The sequence below is a fragment of the Atractosteus spatula genome, chromosome 17 (assembly GCF_055471065.1).
Source record: "Atractosteus spatula isolate fAtrSpa1 chromosome 17, fAtrSpa1.hap1, whole genome shotgun sequence".
In the NCBI taxonomy this organism is placed as follows: domain Eukaryota; kingdom Metazoa; phylum Chordata; class Actinopteri; order Semionotiformes; family Lepisosteidae; genus Atractosteus; species Atractosteus spatula.
In genome coordinates this window covers 5,267,706-5,286,769 of record NC_142722.1, presented here as the reverse complement: position 1 = coordinate 5,286,769, position 19,064 = coordinate 5,267,706, and the positions used below count along the sequence as shown (strand labels likewise).

General features: G+C 45.7%; 1 protein-coding gene across 1 annotated transcript in view; it reads right to left on the bottom strand.

The window, feature by feature from the left end:
* Positions 1 to 16,988, bottom strand: part of ppil2 (peptidylprolyl isomerase (cyclophilin)-like 2) — a 67,747-nt gene extending 50,759 nt beyond the window's left edge. Inside the window, exons 1-8 of the mRNA XM_088936197.1 lie at positions 16,775 to 16,988; positions 16,356 to 16,405; positions 14,324 to 14,369; positions 14,181 to 14,243; positions 13,044 to 13,095; positions 7,157 to 7,208; positions 1,467 to 1,558; positions 1,221 to 1,310 (exon numbers count right to left, since the gene is read on the bottom strand). Coding sequence (XP_088792323.1) covers positions 1,221 to 1,310; positions 1,467 to 1,558; positions 7,157 to 7,208; positions 13,044 to 13,095; positions 14,181 to 14,243; positions 14,324 to 14,369; positions 16,356 to 16,405; positions 16,775 to 16,806 — 477 coding nt within the window. The 5' untranslated portion in view covers positions 16,807 to 16,988. The remainder of the gene's footprint in view (positions 1 to 1,220; positions 1,311 to 1,466; positions 1,559 to 7,156; positions 7,209 to 13,043; positions 13,096 to 14,180; positions 14,244 to 14,323; positions 14,370 to 16,355; positions 16,406 to 16,774) is intronic.
* Between the last annotated feature and the right edge of the window lie 2,076 nt (positions 16,989 to 19,064).

Here is a 19,064-nt window from a genome sequence, read left to right as displayed (position 1 = left end):
AATCCACCCTTGAGCATGCACATACCCTGTTGCTGGTTAGGCATTGACACTTGCACTGACCTACAATCTACCACACACAATGAAATGGGCAGTGAATTATACATCAAAAGCAAATGATGAAAGTTGCCAATGTGGCACAGCAGTCAGGGTTGCGGGTTCAAATCCCATGTGAGACGTGAGCGAGATTGGTCAAGTAAAAACCCAGCTGTAAGTGGGTGTAAACATAAGTTGTCACACAAATAAACGCACAAAAAATGGAAATCCAGCTTCCTGACCCATTTTCCAGGATGGAACAGGAACTGGCTGCTGACTCTAAACGCGTAATAAAACTTCCCAGTCTTGTACAATGCATTGCACCACAACCCAGGTTGCAAAACCGAAGATTTTCAGGGTCATTCTTTCGAAACACTTCTAGAGTGATTGTATTAACTAACTCCTCTGCCTCTCCTTCCCGCGTGATACTGGACTCTGTACCCTTTCATTGCTCTCCTGCTTCCTAAAGCATTAGTCACTTAGCAGCTTTTGTATAATTTCCTGAGAAATGCCTGAAGCCACAGAAATTAAAAGCACGAAGGAGAGAATGATTTGTCAAGGTAAACCAACACTCAACACAATGACCAGGCCAGGGCTGAACACTGCAAACTCCTCTCTTTACACACTCATAAAGCACTGAGCACTGAGGCCTGCCACCCATCCAATTTCACCCACACCTGAGAACAGATTCCAAAGTACCCTTCAATATGTGGGATGTCATGGCCAAACCAGAGCAAAGTGTAGCAAAGCACAGTGCACACCGAGGAGAATATGCTGAAATTATGATACAGGGTAAAGAAAAATTAAGAAGGTAAAAGTAGAGTATAGTGTGGTAAACAGTAAAATTGTAGTAAATCAGAAAGGGGTATTGTACAGCACAGGGTAAACTGGAGGGAACTATGCCAAATCAGAGCATAATTGTGGTGTAAGTTAGAGCAGAATCACGAGAAAGATGCCAAAATACAGGGCAAATCCACAGCAATAAACTGACACAGGTCTTGGGCCACGAAATCCAGATGTTTCTACTTGACTAGAAATAAAAGTGAACTTTCCCCCCCCCTATTTTCCCTCCAAAAGTTGGCATGTCTAGCCAGTTGGAAAAAGAACCCAGATCCGCACGTGAACTCGTCTTCGGACAGATGCTGGGAGCCTGGATGGGTGACAGCCAGACTGGGGGTGCTCCGTACCTGCAGGGTGATGATGTCCTGCCGGGTGAAGGGCTCATCGGTCAGCAGATCCTTGTAACTTTTGGTTTTGATATTAAGCTGTTCCACTGCCTGTGGCGAACAAAAAAAAAAGAGCAGCGGTTTTACACAGCAAATCTTCAAGATCCTCCCCAAAAAAGCTGTGCACAGACACAGAATGGGCTCACAGTGGAGCCTGAAGCTTTGACGCTGTGTCCTCTTGGGTACTCCTGCACCTGAGCGACTCACCTCGTGAGAGAAGACATTCCCAGTCATTCGGTTGGCCACGATGTGGGAGTTATTCGTGAAGACAGTGTACAGCACAGGGCAATGGTACTTTCCTAATTCAGAATGGCAAAAGAAAAAGAGAAAATAATTAATTCTAAAAAGTATTACATATTTTTGTTTCCTCTAATACAGTATAAGGGGCCAGATCTAAACGGGAGCAGCTCACCACAAACTGACAGGAAGGGATACTTAAATATTTCTTAAAATATGGAGATGGCATTGTTTTATACAGATATTAATCATGTGTCATTTATTAACAGTTTAATAATAAATTAACTTCTAGAAAGTGTGAAAAGACATGCACACCCTCCGTCTTTGCAATACTATAGTACCAACCACTGCGATTTAAAACACAGCCAGCCCTGGCTTAGAACTTGCATTTGTGTCATGCAGGGTGTAGACCTGGGCTGAAACAAAGCAATGCAATGCATGTAGCGAGATAAAAAATGTACTGCTAGTGCAAGCTTAATTCTGGGAATACTAAATGTTTTAAAGAAATATTTAAAGAGAAGAAAAACCTTCACCCAAAAGGAAGGGGGGGGAGTGTGTAACAAGCTTCATGTTGTTGAAGACACTACCCTGGGTTCTTTAAAGGAAAAGCTGGATGAGATTATTGGATCAATTAATTGCTACCTATCAAATAGGCCAGATAGGCTGACTTGCCTTTCGTCTGTAATCTTTCTTAAACTTATATAGCTCTTTTCTGGACACCACTCAAAGCGCTTTACAGGTAATGGGGATCCCCTCCACCCCCACCAGTGTGCAGCCCCACCTGGATGATGTGACAGTGGCCAGAGTGGGCCAGTATGCTCCCTACACACCAGCTCTCAGTGTGGAGGAGACGCCAGTTCTTAGATGGAGTTATTAAGAGGCCATGACTGGTAAAGACCGGGAGGAAATTTGGGCAGGACACTGGGGTAACATCCCTACTCTTTTCGAGAAATGCCCTGGGAATTTTAATGACCACAGAGATTCAGGACCTCGGTTTTACCCCTCATCTGAAGGACGAGGTATTTTTGTTAACAGTATAGTGCCCCCATCACCATACTAGGGCATTAGGACCCACAAACACTGCAGGGTGAGCTCTCCCTACTGGTCCCACTAACACCTCTGCTAGCAGCAACCTTAGCTTTCCCAGGAGTCTCCCATCCAGGTACTAGCATTGAGCTTCAGTGGGCTGCCATTTGTGAGTTACAGGGTGCACAGATGCTGGCTATAGTACGTTCTTAACACATGAACAAGCAAATAACCCACACTGACAGCCTTCTGTGGTGATCCGCAGACATGCTGCACGTTTGTTTGCAGTAAACACATAGATTTTTAGTCGGTAAATCATAGATGGCACTTACATAGCTTTGGCTGGGATTGCCACTGTGCTTTTATGGTTACTTGCACTGTCAACTTTCTCATTAAAACGAGAAATCTTTCTGCTAACTTAATTCAAAGCTGCCTTCCAACAGCCAGTCGGTATTAAAGGAATGCTGCAGGGGGTGGGGGTGCAGACACAGAACGAGCCAGACCTCATGCTGCTGACGAATCCCAGACCCGTCCTGACCGCGCACTGCCAGTCATGCGCCAGCGCTTGGGCCGGGCCAGCCAGAGGCACGGCTCAGCTCCTTTAGATAGATAACATTCTATCTTAATGTCTCACCACCAACTGCTGGGCTGACAGCATAGGCCCCTGCTGACAGGTTAAATGAACCTTTTCATTCTTCGACAGAAAAGACTTCAAGGGAATCTGGTATGATCCAGGAGTACTTGTGCTGTACTGGTAAGACCCAGGTGTAACGGAGCTGCAGTGGTAAGACCCAGGTGTAACGCAGCTGTACTGGTATGACCCAGGTGTAACGGAGCTGCAGTGGTAAGACCCAGGTGTAACGGAGCTGTACTGGTATGACCCAGGTGTGCTGGCGCTGCAGCGGTATGACCCAGGTGTAACGCAGCTGTACTGGTAAGACCCAGGTGTAACGCAGCTGTACTGGTATGACCCAGGTGTAACGCAGCTGTACTGGTAAGACCCAGGTGTAGCGCAGCTGTACTGGTAAGACCCAGGTGTAGCGCAGCTGTACTGGTATGACCCAGGTGTAACGCAGCTGTACTGGTAAGACCCAGGTGTAACGCAGCTGTACTGGTAAGACCCAGGTGTAACGCAGCTGTACTGGTAAGACCCAGGTGTAACGCAGCTGTACTGGTATGACCCAGGTGTAACGCAGCTGTACTGGTAAGACCCAGGTGTAACGCAGCTGTACTGGTATGACCCAGGTGTAACGCAGCTGTACTGGTATGACCCAGGTGCAACGCAGCTGTACTGGTAAGACCCAGGTGTAACGTAGCTGTACTGGTAAGACCCAGGTGTAACGCAGCTGTACTGGTAAGACCCAGGTGTAACGCAGCTGTACTGGTATGACCCAGGTGCAACGCAGCTGTACTGGTATGACCCAGGTGCAACGCAGCTGTACTGGTATGACCCAGGTGCAACGCAGCTGTACTGGTAAGACCCAGGTGTAACGCAGCTGTACTGGTATGACCCAGGTGCAACGCAGCTGTACTGGTAAGACCCAGGTGTAACGCAGCTGCAGTGGTATGACCCAGGTGTAACACAGCTGCAGTGGTATGACCCAGGTGTAACACAGCTGCAGTGGTATGACCCAGGTGTAACGCAGCTGCAGTGGTATGATCCCAGTGTATGGGCGCTGTACATAAAGTACAAGGATTGTGGGGGCATGGAACAAGTTACACAGCCATGTTGCTGAAGTGGACACCTTGGCTTCATGTGACAGCTGGATGAGATCTTGGGATCAATTAGCTACTGACTGCAAAATGGGCTGGATAGACCTTATGGGCTCCTCTTGATTTGACCTTTCCTGTGTTGTAAAACAGCAGAATGGAATGATGTGCAAGTTTTCCAATAGAAAAAAATGCACAATGACTCAGGTCATCTCCCAGAAGGTATTGATGGAGTTAACCCTGTGGACACACCAGTGGAAACTAAGAGCAGGGGTTTCTTAACACTAAAGGCTGCAGGTGCGTGGAACAAGACAAGCAGTCATGCTGCTGAAGCATGTTGGCCTCTTTCTAGAAGAGACAGAACGAAAACCTCAGATCAATTAGCTTCTGGCAAAATGTTCTTTGTGATATTGTTGTGCTTTTTTAAACAAAGAGGTAGAAGGACTAGCTCCAGCTATGACAAGCAGAAGGACAGTTAGAAGCAATAAACGTTCCTAATAGCTCCCTTCCCATAATAAACGATACCTCGCTCAATCAAAAAAAAATCTCAGCCTTACATTCAGAATTAAAGATATTCAGTGAAAATGTCTAATGTCAGAGCTCTCCACGATTTCGACCTATAAAACTTGCTCTTGCCTGTTCAATAAAAATAAAAATGTTAATTTGGAGGCATAACAAATCCACTTTAGAGAAATAACACTTAACATTATTGCGATTTAACCAGCAGGGCTTAAGTTGCAGGGACAAAAAGCACAGGACCTTCAGGAAACAGATGTGCCCCGCTGATGAGCTTCCAAGCCGTAAGAGCAAAACCGAAAACAGCAACTGCACCCAAGAACACATTCTCTGCCAATTCCTGATCATGTCTGAACGTGCGCCTGCAGACGAAGACCGTCCTTGCACAAGCAAACACAAGACTCCCCTGATTGCCTAGCTTGATATATGTGTGTTTACGGTGCGCCACAGCACTGAGAGATCAGCTGCTGCCGGGTCCCACCGCTATATTTATCTTCACAGACAGCGAAACCCTGCCAAGACATCCACACTTCAGAGACGCAAGATTACAACTGATAAGAGAAAGCAATTACAGCACTGATTACTTCTAGCAACTGCAGCTGGGAAAGAGGTCATTAACATATTTGCATATGGTTTAGCGGCTTCTTACTGGTAGCGTTTACACAGACAGCTCTGCAGAAGCAATTCTGGAGCACAAGCTGTGTACAGGGCCAGCGGTGAGAACGGGATAGAAAATGGCCATTTAGCAGATCAGCTGAACACAAATTTTAAGTGCTTGTGCTCCAGTTGCTTATAAATGGGGGCAGTGTGGGGGTGGGAGGCAGCGTGCCAACTAAACCATTGCTTCTCAAAAGTTGGCGAAGGTTTGAGCCCATTTGCTCTTGCTGTCATGATGTCCTGATGTTCCGATCCTGCCTAACTCTACAGAAAAAACTTTTTTCCTACGTTGCTTTTTAGTTTAGATTAAATAGTTCACTGCGTCCCACCCATCCCGAAAACTGCCCTAACCCAAACACCTCCAGCTCTTAACTGCCCCAAGAGAGTCAGAAGGTTGCGCGTGGGTACAGACAGCGCTTCTAACGGGTGGTTACCAAACAGCGCCCCCTCCTGGCGAGCCGATCACTACGCTGCAGGGAGTCCGGCCTGCCGCAAACCCGCTTCCCCCCCCTCCCCCCAAGTTTGCAGAAACACAGCGCTGGAGCACAGCCATAACCTAGATAACCACGCATTACTGTAATCCCTCTGGGCTGCCGAGGCCTTCAAGCGTAAAGGGCTGAATAAGCCGCCGGAGAGGCGGCCCACCTGGCTGTCTCGGCCAATGAGGAGCGGCGTGCACCGTCTGTGACGACGCTGGCGAGTTCTTCCCGCGGCACGGCAACGTACACAAACACACTCATGCCTCCGCTCTAGTGGATGTGAAGAGGAAGCCCAAGAATTTGAAGTTGAATGGAGACGAGCTGGACTGTTATGTTGCAATAACCTGGTCACGACTGGTGATACACTCTGATACTTTCAAAGTCAGAGCGGGCGCCTAGATCTACGCACCTGGGGTCAGGGGTCAGGAGATATCCCGACACTTGCTGCGGTACTGCTGTGCAGACAGACAAATCCCGAGTGCTGACTCAGACACTCACTCTCCCTGTTGATAATTAAATACACTATGGTGATCGTCTGGCTGTGCGCTATTCCCACTTACTCAGCATGGAGGTACTCTTAACTGATCTACACGTCTTGGTTTAGTGGGTTTTCTCCACATAGTGCATCATGTGATAATTAAACAAAACACTACTGAGACCCCATCTAGAATACTGTGTACACTTTAGGTAACAACAATACACAGAATATACTGCTGCTCTTGGATCAGTACAAGAGCAAACCGAGACATTCGTAGGCTTAAAGATGCAATGCATCCTACTCTGAGAGGTTAAAATCTTCTAAACTGATCCAAGTTTTCAAAGGCACTGATAAATCCCCACCTAAGGACTTCTTCAGAGTAATAAGCCAGAGAACCACATAAGTGGAAACTAACTAAGAAGATGCTTGTTTAAAACTGAGAACAGGAGGCCCATGTTATGCAAAGAGTGGTGGGAGGGTGGAACAAGCTACCCAGCCACGTCGATACCCGGCTTCTTTCAAGAAACGGCTCGATGTGATCCAAATCGAGCTCCTCAAAGCTAAAACGAGCAATACAATCGCCCTCTTGTTTACAAACTTTAGAAAAAAAATCCTCAGAATTAACACAATGCCTCATATGACCTTGATGAGGTCATAAATGTGAAAAATAAAACAGAACAGAAATTAGGCATTGCCGTGCAGTGTTGTACAGACTGCTGTAACAAGCAGCCACACCTTTGGCACTCAAATAAAAATGAACAGGGTGGGAGGGTCACGTCCGCGCCATCGCATACCTTCGTTGTTCTTGACGAAGTTCAGCTTGATGAGCGACTTCGCTTCCAGTTTCTAGAAAGAGGAAAGGAAAAAGATGAATGCCTCACAAAAACAACAACATCATCACACATCATCGGGGCGGTGCGGTGGCTCTGTGGCTCAGGAACTGCGCCTGTGGCTGGGAGGTTGCCGGTTCGTATCCCGTGGCCGGCAGAGGAATCCTACTCCGTTGGGCCCCTGAGCAAGGCCCTGAACCCCAACTGCTCCAGGAGCGCCGTAATAAAGTGATCTTATTTTATCCACGGGCAGACAGGAACTTAATTGTAGCAGAAAGGCAACAGCTCCAACTGCTAAATTAATCATTTGATTTTGGAGAAAAAAAACAAACACAAAAGCAAAGCATAGGCCTCAGCTGTCATTATAACGTCAACCCACTAAATACAAAAATTGAGCTTTATATACCTAGATCCTATTTTATTTTTCACACAACATCGTAGATGTAACTGTATTACTTATGTTCCTATACAGGGAAACAGCCTACACACTCGGGTTCCATAGGGCCCGGAATAGGTCTTTATAGGGCAAGCACTTCATCCTTGGGCCAGTTTTCCTTACATTTGAATGGCCTCTTTTGTCTTTGGAACCTTTCCCCAAGCCCTTAGGGTGAAAAATGAAGCTTAAGGATTTGAAAACAGCCACATACAAAAAAAAATTAGCAACCAGCGGGCTTCCAGCAACCTGGAGCGCTCGGTTCTCAGGGCTGAGTCAAGGCACCATTCAAATTTGCCATGGAAACCATCCGAGAGCTGCAGCACGGCAGCGCGTCGGAGCTGGGAAGAGGCGCAGGAGCCGGCTCTACGTCAATGCCAGGGCCAAAATAGCACCGCGGTGCTGCAGGCAGGGAGGAGAGAACGCACGCCGGCAACAGAGAGGAAGAAAGCCCCAGCGTAGGCGTTGCGGCTCATCACATGAAAGGAAATGGGCCGGGGAGAAAGTTTTTCGGCATGCCTTTCTGCCCCCCACTCCCACCTCTCTGCATGTAGCGCCATGAAGAGCCGACACTGCGACAGCAGTGGCTCTGGAGCTGACCGCATCGCCACTCCCCCCCCCCCCCCGTCTTGCTGGCAGAGACGCCGAGCCAGAGCAAGCGCCCGCGATGCCCACCGATGCGCCCCAAGGACTGCCACGATAAACTGGAGGGGTCGATCTTTGGTCGAGACCCATTACAACATTAAAAGCAGCGCATTCTGCTGGAGTTTACTTAGCCTTATTCTGGGGGTGCCTCTGTGCCCGCGGGGTGACCTCAGCCACACCTGCTGTACGAACAGAAGGCTGAGACCTGTCTGTCTGGATACACTGACATGCAAAATAAATCAACCACTGAATAGTGGCCAGCAGCCATATCACCCTGCAACTCACAACTGGCAGCCCACTGAAGCTCAGCAGGTGTGAGCCTGGTCAGTACCTGGATGGGAGACCTCCTGGGAAAGCTAAGGTTGCTGCTGCTAGAAGAGGTGTTAGTGGGGCCAGTAGGGGGCGCTCAACCTGTGGTCCATGTGGGTCCTAATGCCCCAGTATAGTGATGAGGACACTATACTATAAACAGGCACCGTCCTTCAGATGAGAAGTAAAACCAAGGTCCTGACTCTCTGGGGCCATTAAAAATCCCAGGGTGTTTCTTGAAAAGAGTAGGGGTGTAACTCCGGTGTCCTGGCCAAATTTCCCATTGGCCCTTACCAATCAGGGATTACCATCATGGCCTCCTAATAATCCCCATCTATGAACTGGCTTTATTACTCTGCTCTCCTCCCCACTGATAGCTGGTGTATGGTGTATGTTCTGGTGCACTATGGCTGCCGTCGCATCATCCAGGTGGGGGCTGCACACTGGTGGTGGAGGGGATCCCCATTACCTGTAAAGCGCTTTGAGTGGAGTGTCCAGAAAAGCGCTTTATAAGTGTAAGCAATTATTATTATTATTACTGAATAATGACTCTGTTGTGCTGTGTAGGTATCAGCCACACAGACAGATGGACAGACACTGCTGGCAAATACTCTGCAAAACAAATAGGAATAGCAGCAGACACTGGTATCATCCAGTGTCTGTCTGGGGCTGCGTCTAACCCCGTAAGCTAATAGTGTGAGTCACAGCATCGAGACAGCAATTGCTCCAACATGACATCTCCCGCTGTGAGGTCCCTTAGGGGTTCGAAGGGTTCCACACATGACATCACCCGGGCTGAGCTCTCGGGTTTGGCGAAACTCAGACGCTTCCCCCTGTGATTAGAACGGAGAGTGGTCAATCCCTCAAGTGCTACTCAGGCCCCATCTCCCTAATCCTTCACTCTCCTCCGCCAGCCGAGCAGGGGCCGAGCCAGATCGGCACATCCACAGCCGCTGGACGTGCTCCCCAACCGGGCACGAGCTAGTGCGTCACAGAGCAGATACTGCAGAGGAATGGTTTCAAAACAGATCCCATCTGGTACCTTGTAGTTAATCCAAGGATCTCATCCAGCAGTCCCTTTAAAGAACAACGGGCCTTGGATTCAACAGCTCGGCTGTTTTTTTTTTTATCTTTGGGTACAAAAAAGTGGCTCCTGTCTTTGATTTTAAATTCACTTCCACATACTTTCCACAGGTGCCCCTGTTTCATGTGTCACTGCTGAAGAAATGAGCAGTGCTTCTGCCTGTGCATCTAAGGATCTGTAATACTTTTATCTGGTTATCATATTGACAGCTGCAGCTGTGTGGTTGTTTCTTACCGGTGTCACATCCTACAGAGCGAGATATCCTGCGACATATTTTCTACTAGTGCTGCTCGTAAATAACGTCGACAAGTGACCAAGAGCTGCAACACTTCATTTTTAAGATAAGATCACTTTATTGACCATATATAATTCCTTGCATTAGGAATTTGTCTTTTCGCAGACCCCAACTTGCTCTCCATGAGACACACAGACGGGGAGAGAAGCTGGGGGTCAGAGCGCAGGGTCAGCCATTTATACAGCGCCCCCGGAGCAGTTGGGGTTAAGGGCCTTGCTCAGGGGCCCAACGGAGTAGGATTCCTCTGCTGGCCGCGGGATTTGAACCGGCAGCCTTTCACCCACAGGCGCAGATCCTGAGCCACAGTGCCACTCCGTATTATTTTACCCTAATACAAGCAGAAATGAGCAAGACAGAATCATCCAAAACATATCAAGTGGCCTGCACATGGAGAAACAAAACCCCTTTGTCAAAATCTGCAGGGGTGCTGTCTGCTTAAACCAGGACTGGTCTGAAAACTCTTCTTTACTGAAAAAGGTGAGATTGTGAGATGGTGATTGCTGCTGACTATCAGAGCTTGGCAGCAATACTGACCTTATTTAACAGCACCGCCCAGCCAGCAGAACCTGCCCAGGCTTGTTTCTAATAAAGCCCTCAAACAGCCATGGTCCAGACGAACTGCTCTGCCAGAGGACTGCGGCCCCAGCTGCTCCGTTCTCTCACCAAAATGACAAAAGAATGCAGCAGTGCAGCTCTTCCGTTTGGTGGGTGTTATCTTACAATAGCCTAAATACAGACAGGCCAAGCGTTTCTGAGTGCGAGAGTCCTGAGGCTTAAATGAGTTGGGGGGGGGGGGGGGGAAATGTGGGCTTCTCAGAACCAAATTGTCTAAAATTCAGTCAGAAAAGCTCTCTGTGGCAATTGAATCATTGCCATTTTCAGCTTTTGCCAATTGGATCGGGGCCTTGATCTGTCCTGGTGCTCATAAGTTCCAAACTGATGCAAATTGTGCCGAGGAAGCAGAAAAGCAATACAATTAACATGATTTCAATCCCATGTCTGTCATTGCACAGTGAACTACATGACGAGGACCTAAATGCTCGATTAAAACTACAATGCAATAAGACAGAGGTCATTTTCTTGAAGTGCTACATGCAGAAGAGGACCGACAACAATCAGTTTATCAACTGTTCATTTAGCCCATTCTTCATGGTTTATAAGTGCACTTCAGACATGACTGCCAAGGGCGGTTGTCTGTGGGCCCATCTTTGGCCGTACAGCTGGTGTCGAACTCACAGGCACACAGAAATGCCACAGGGACCGGAACAGACCTGACCAGCCATACTGTTAGTTACTGAGACTTGCTTGTTTCTGCCTGAAAGGCACAGAGGAGCCCCAGTGCACCGCCATCAGTCCCAGACGTGCGGCGCACACACTCCTTGGGCCAGGCACTCGTGACAGTCTCACAGCAGGAGCCATGGTCTGCACGAAACCCACAACCAGCCTCGGGCTAAAACACTGCCTGAATTTGTAGGTCTAGATTTCCTCATCGTCTCCCTTCTTATCATCTGCAAAGTGCTCTCCACCACTTCAGATTAATAACCTCTTCACTTCCGCCTGTCACACGGTCTGTCCCTTAACACAGGCCTTGCATTCCCTTCCTATTGGAGGCTCGTTCTTATCCGTGCTTTGGAACAGTGAATCCAGCCAGGACTGAGCTTGCCTCTCCAGCCTTTTCGCCTCAGAGCTCCCAAACACAAGACAGCATCTGGCTCCACCTAGTGGCCAAAAGCCTGTCTGCAATTCAGCCTACACAGTATGACAGTCGAGATGGGGGCAATACCGATAGACAGATACTTCATTGATTCCGTGAGGGAGACTGCAGAGATCGCAATAATTAGAGACCTGGAAGTCTTACGTCTGGTAAATGGACGTTGAGGTTAAGGACGATCAGAAATGTACTAGAGGATCATGCGAATGGCCTGAGCTGAGTCAACAATGATCTAGAAAAGCAACAGCAGTAGTGAATATAAATGGGGAATACAGTATCGTACATCACACACAACATCGATGTTTTCAGGTCCTAAAGGAATGCTCTAAGCTGACAGGTTAGAAGAACGTGTCTGAACCTGTTTAGTCCGCAACAGAGAAGACTACAAGGGAACCTGGATCAATTATTTAAAATCCTCAAAGGTAGTAGCAAGATCAAACCAGTAGACTCCAGAGCCGACAAGGAAACACAGGCCAGGGACACAGGTGAAACTACAGGGAAGTGCATTCAATGCAGTGGCCTGTTTTTGTCTGTAACTTTTCTGAGGTTTTTAAGATAGACGATTGAGAGACAGGCAGACACAAACAGCTACTGCCCGTTCTGCTCATAGAACCCAACACCTCATCACATCACAGGTGACCGTTCCCTTACCTACCGCGCAGACCACAACAGCATTACAACCCACGACACGGTCTACAATGACTTTGTTGGGTTTACCAACTTCTGTGACTCAAAGAAAAGCGGAAGAAGATTGAAAAAAATAAATCAACCTCAGGGACTGTAAAATCTCTTGCATCTTTAACACCAGTTCTAGTCCATTCTTCTGTAGGGGTTTTTTATGGTCTCTTTAAATCACTGCCCACAGCAGGATTTGGAAAACAGTTTCATTGGTCCAATTCAGCAAAATCAGGTGGTAACTCATAACGATGGAATGAAAACCAATCCGCCATACAGGTCGGATCAGAAGAGCAAAGTCGTCTAAATAACAAAAAACTGCAAGAACATTTTCATCTAGGGAAATTATGGAAGCAAATATTAAATTAATTAATAATTGCTTACACTTATATAGCGCTTTTCCGGACACTCCACTCAAAGCGCTTTACAGGTAATGGGGATCCCCTCCACCACCACCAGTGTGCAGCCCCACCTGGATGATGCACCAGTCCGCTCCCCACACACCAGCTCTCAGGGGGGAGGAGAGCAGAGTGACGAAGCCAATTCACCCTAATTCAAAAAGGTGTAGTACATCCATATTTCGGGATACAGTCTCCAAAACCCACCACCAGAGGGGCTGCACCACAACGCCAACATGTCGTTTCAGCTGCAGAGACGAGATCACAAGGATCTTTTCTTCAGCCTTTTGACACAACTCACCTCTCCAGTGATCGGGTTAGTCCCAAACTTTTTGATCCAGGGAACGATGCTCCTGCAAAAAGGAGATGAAGATTGTGTAACTGTAAAGCCTGGTTATGACAAAAAGTGTCATTACAGTGACCAAAATATGAATTATGAAACAGTCAAATGTCCTGCTAATGCAGAGACAAAACATACTAAGCACTTTATGTAAAATAATATTTAGGTTTATTATAAAACCAGGAGAAAGCATCTGGCTGAGAGACCTAATGTTTCAGATGATACTAATAATAACCTTTATTTTTTATGGCATCTTTAGAAGAAGCATCTCAAAGCACTTTACAATAGATGTAGAAAAAAACAAAAGCTATAAGGATAGCAAATTACAAAAGAAGCATAGAAACAAAAGCAGCTAGAGCTGCAGCAAACAACACAAGGTCATTAGTGCAGCAGACAGACACTGATTAAATAAAATCCTCTCTCAAAAGGTTTTGAGTCTCGATTATGAATGCACTCAGGGAAGGCGACTCTCCAATTCCCTTGGGCATAGAATTCCAGAGCTCTGGGACTCTAGATACGATTTAAATAATGTACCCAGAGTTTTTGAGGTGCATTTGGCTGGGATTAATTAATTTTAAAGATTTGGAAAACTGTTTATTTGGTAATGATGATTTTAGACCAATTTAATAAAGATATTGTTTGTTAGCGATAAAATCGCATTATAACTGAACACAAACGATAATTCAGATAGGAGGTTCGAGGGGACTGCATTAAGCAATTCTGGAAAAGACAAATGTGTTGACCAGCTTCTCTGCTGCAGTCGAAGAGACACAGGATGTAGCTTGGCGATATTTATTAGATGGAAGAATGACATTTCTACAACATTCTGCACGAGCCAAATGTCAAGCCTGGAGCACATATCACCCCTATGGCAGAGCCAGTGTCTTGCGAGGGGTAGCTGTGACTTTTGGGGTGCAGGTACCCGTCTAAGGCTGTGCAGCCTCATTACTGAAGCAGAATCCCAGACACCTTTTACAAAACAACTGGACGAGATTCGTGGATGTTTACATTACAAGCAGCCGTGAAACAGAGAAGCTTTCATACAAAAAACACTCTACCCAGTTTATGAAAGGCTTTGGGAGCAGGAGGAATACTCACAGCAGGTCAAAGACGTGTCCTTCAGGAGTGCACATGGGATACTCGAATGGCTGCAGGGACAAACTGGAAAACAGAAACCGGTGGTTGGGAGAATTCCATTGGAGAATTCGAGAACACTGGAGAATAGAGAAACTCTGCCTCACCTGCAGTGATCAAAGGGCAGGCGCCTGAAATTCGCCTGTGGAATTTCTAGAAAGAAAAGGGGGGAAAAAAGTTAAAAGGACTGCATTTTTATTTTTATATTTCGGGGTGAGAAAGAACCAGCATTGATGAGTTTCAAACCTCAATAAAAATAAAATGTACCCAGTAACGTGTAAAACCTCCAATTTACATTACAAAATAGACTAAATTTCCAGGTGTGTGTAGCTCCGTGTTCTGCGATTCAGATAGAGGCAACAAAACTTCTGGTGACGTGTAGTGGCCCCGTTACACTGTAAAGAAGCAGGCCTGTGAATACATCTCTTGTCATCCAATAGAAATATTGCTCTCGACTTCCAGAGAGTTTTCCCAACAAAACTGCTAAATTGTTGACTCTGCCTGCAGGTCATGTTGGAACATTTCTGCAATGAAAACTCTGCTGCACACATCAGTCATTACAGGGACTAGTGAGCAGGAAGGGCTGCAATTGCGTTGCTTTTCGTGGGAACTCTCGCTCTCACCCGTGGCGAGACCAGGGTTTGGCGACAACATGGCAACTTACAGTACTTTCACAAAGTTCATGATTTTGTGCTCAAGTCAAAATTTCTAACATTTCTCCATATCAGCAAATGAATTGGTTTTGTTACCAAGATTAAATAACCAGTCTGAGAAATCGGGACTGCAGTTCCCCTTTAAGTAACTGTACCGTGTACTGTATTTTAGAATACAGTGTGTTTGACTGCTTCCCTCCCCTGGTTCTAGTACAGTTTTAGACTAAAGTTTAATTTCCAGCTTCTTTAGCTGGTTATGAGTGTTGGCTAGGTGGATTTTTGGAGTTTCAGGCCTCTATAGCACAGCCTCTTTGAGTGACAGAATTTACTCCTTCACATTCTGCACAGCTCACTCCTGACTGCCTTGGAAGCTGAGGTTCATGTATGATCCCAGTTCACCATTGTGTTTGTCTTATTTCACTCCCGTTTCCCTGCACTTCGCTTCAGGGCAAATAAAGTTAAAAGTGACTCGCTGAGCTGTGACGTGAAGCTGACAGCTTTGAAAACTGGATAAATGGAATAATGTTTTTAGCGTTACTCCGATTAAATTTCCAACATGAAATTGGGAGGATCTATACTGTAAAAAGACTAAGGTCATGTTACAAATTTCCTCCCATCTATTAAGTAAAACCAGTGCTGTAAACCTGTCAGTTGATGCCAATTTGCCTGAGATTTAACCCAAAAGGAAGAATGTGGGGTTACGGTCTAACCTGCTCTAACTTTTAAACTGCATGTATAGAATATGGTACAAATATTATTTTTCTACCTTTGAAACTTTGCCTGGCTGTTGTGTACATGCTGTATATTATCTGCTTTTGTTACAGAAAAAATCCTTAATGTGTTTTTTTAAGGAACTGATTATTCTAACTTCCTTCTGACAGGTGCCTCTAGGTCACTCACAAACATCACTCCTGTTCTGGAGTCCCTGCACTGGCTTCCTGTACAAGTTTGAGTTGATCTTGATGCCTGCTTCCATTCAGGGCTCCACAGTATGACTGCACTAGGTTTGGCTGCTTTTCAGTGTCCACCACACAGGACCTTCATTCAGTTGATTGTAGTTTTATATGTCCCCTGTTCATGCCCAGTCTTTTTTTAATCCAGTCACACACATTTTTTAGACTTGACATGATATGACAGTTACATCTTCTACTGTTTGCTTTGTTTTTTCCATGTGGCTTTGCAATCGGATTTTAGATTTTTATTGTGATATGTGATTTTTGTTGAACTTGGACTTCAAGTTAGCTCTAGGATGTTGAGATGGCTGATACTGAACGCACGACGTAGAAGAAGTTTACTGAGAGCTTATAGCTTAAAACCTGCACGTAGGAACTCTTTCACAAGAAAAACATTGAGAATAAGTCTGGGCGCACAGCATAACCAACCACACATGTAAAACAGGGTTAAGCCTGCGTAGCTGCACAGTCCCCTCACACATGAAATTCCGCTCCAGGACAAACGTAAAGACAGACGTAACATTCACTGGTACCTGCTTTTTTGCCTCCGTAGAAATGTGTGTATTCGGAGCAGGTGATGTACCTGAATACAGACGAAAATAATCACATAACATTTTCATTGTGATTTCAACGGCAGTTTCAGACTTGAGGGTATATGAAAAACGACATAAGTTACAAGAATTTAAAATAGTAACGAATGCTATACGATAGCACGGAAGACGATATTTTTTTCACTTTGTCTCCACAATATATTACTGACCAACATATCATTGTATTAATTTGCATTAATCCTAACAATAATATAAATCCCCGATTTCAGGCAGCCTCGGCGACGATATTAAAATGTATCTTAACAGGCTTATGGAACCAATACTGAAACAAAATCTTAAACACCAGCATTTAACGGAGATCAGACGCGTAGTAGTTGTAATTAGGACGCAGGTGAACTTACATTTTATCTTTCTGATGCTGTCTTTTCCCCATGACGGCGGCGGTATAACACACAAATCCAGGAGAAAAACCACTTGCGGGTAAGTTATCGAATCACTTCGACCGATACAAGAACCTGTACAAACAATTGTCTATACGGTTTTTGAAAAAAAAGACACACAAACGCTCCCGACTTCCGAAAACACACCAATACGACATCAACACCCTTCCGACCCGCAACACGAAGCACAGTACAAGTGGTTCCGCCTTATCCTTAATCACAGCCGTAGTCATTTAAGGACAAACCACTAGTAGGCGATATTATTCCAGTACAGTTTACCGGCAGAATTCATTTAAAATTACTAAATATCTGTGGTTATCGATGCATTGTAAAAAAAAGGTCGACTTTTGGATGTATTGTAAAACCATCACCGACAGAAACCATTTTCTTTGGTAAACCTTTTTGTTGAAATAGGTGTGAAAGGAACGCAGCAAAGAACGACATTTGCTTTTAAGTTATGCTCCGCTTTCAAATGCTAGATCTTTTCTGTACTGAAGTATGTAAGCTTTAAGATGACAATCACTGACTAATGTAATAATACAACCAGAGAGTTTTACTGTGCTTTTGGCTTGGATTAAAGTATTTACACTACAGAAGGTTTATTTAATTATTTAAACGAATTTAATTAAAAATATATATTGTTCGTTTGCGTTAAAATCGCGTTATATCCGTGAACACGAAAGATACTGCAGCCAGATGATTCGAGCTGACGTGATGGTTATTTAACGCTGTTCTCACTCCGTGTGGGAGAGTGTAGCGCTGGGGGCAGTCTAACTCGGTGTCAGGAAGACTAGACGTTTCCAGAGGTAGTGCGCTGACTTTCCACTTTTTCCAAGGCCACTAATAATAATCATCATAATAATAATCATAATAATAATTCCATAATGTGGATCCCCTCCACCACCACCAGTGTGCAGCCCCACCTGGATGATGCACCAGTCCGCTCCCCACACACCAGCTCTCAGTGGGGAGGAAAGCAGAGTGATGGAGCCAGTTCAGAGATGGGGGTTATTAGGAGGTCATGATTGGTAAGGGCCAATGGGAAACTAGGCCAGGACACCAGGGTAGCAACCCTACTCTTTTCTAGAAATGCCCTGGGAGTTTTAATGACCACAGAGAGTCAGGACCTCAGTTTTATGTCTCATCCGAAACACTACACAAAGAAACAATTAATATAAAGTCCACACTGTTATAAGGGCAGATTCTGACAAGGGCTTTAATATAAAAGGAGCCTAAAAAACAAGTGTATCACAATCATTTGTCACAGTACTAACAAGAATGGACTATTTTAGGTAATTGTGTCAGAACATTAGAAAGGCCACAGATGAGAGTCTTGCAGTCATTATTATATCTAGAGAGCAGCCCCTCCTTTGAATCTAATTTTGAAACATCTCTAAAAGGCATACAGCCCCAGCCAACACAACATGCAACAGATACATGGTCTCCAAAACCTATTTCACTCAGACTCCACACAGACAGTCTACAGACAGGGCGAGAACACAAAGACTCCATACAGACAGTCTACAGACAGGGCGAGAACACACAGACTCCATACAGACAGTCTACAGACAGGGTGAGAACGCTCAGACTCCACACAGACAGTCCACAGACAGGGTGAGAACACACAGACTCCTCACAGGCAGTCCACAGACAGGGTGAGAACGCTCAGACTCCACACAGACAGTCCACAGACAGGGTGAGAACACACAGACTCCACACAGACAGTCCACAGACAGGGCGAGAACACACAGACTCCATACAGACAGTCTACAGACAGGGCGAGAACACACAGACTCCATACAGACAGTCTACAGACAGGGTGAGAACGCTCAGACTCCATACAGACAGTCTACAGACAGGGTGAGAACACACAGACTCCATACAGACAGTCTACAGACAGGGCGAGAACACACCCCAGGCTGGCAGAACCACGAAGTTGTGCAGAATCAGTCGTAAATGGCACACTACTGCGCTATTAACCGAAGTTAAAACAGAAACCCAACACAATAAGCCCGTCGTAATTTTAATTTAAATAATATATGGGTTTCTTAAAAAAACAATTCGATACATTTGACATTCACGTTGACCAGATCATTTTAAACACTCAACCAAAACATTTCGATTTACAAACATTAAAACCGGATTTTGAGGAAGCGGAAAAGGAGTGCTATCCCTATTCTCAACGCCAGGTGTCCGAGTTCACATCTGTGCAGGAAGGCGGAAGTTCTGAATACATTGTAACCATTTCGTC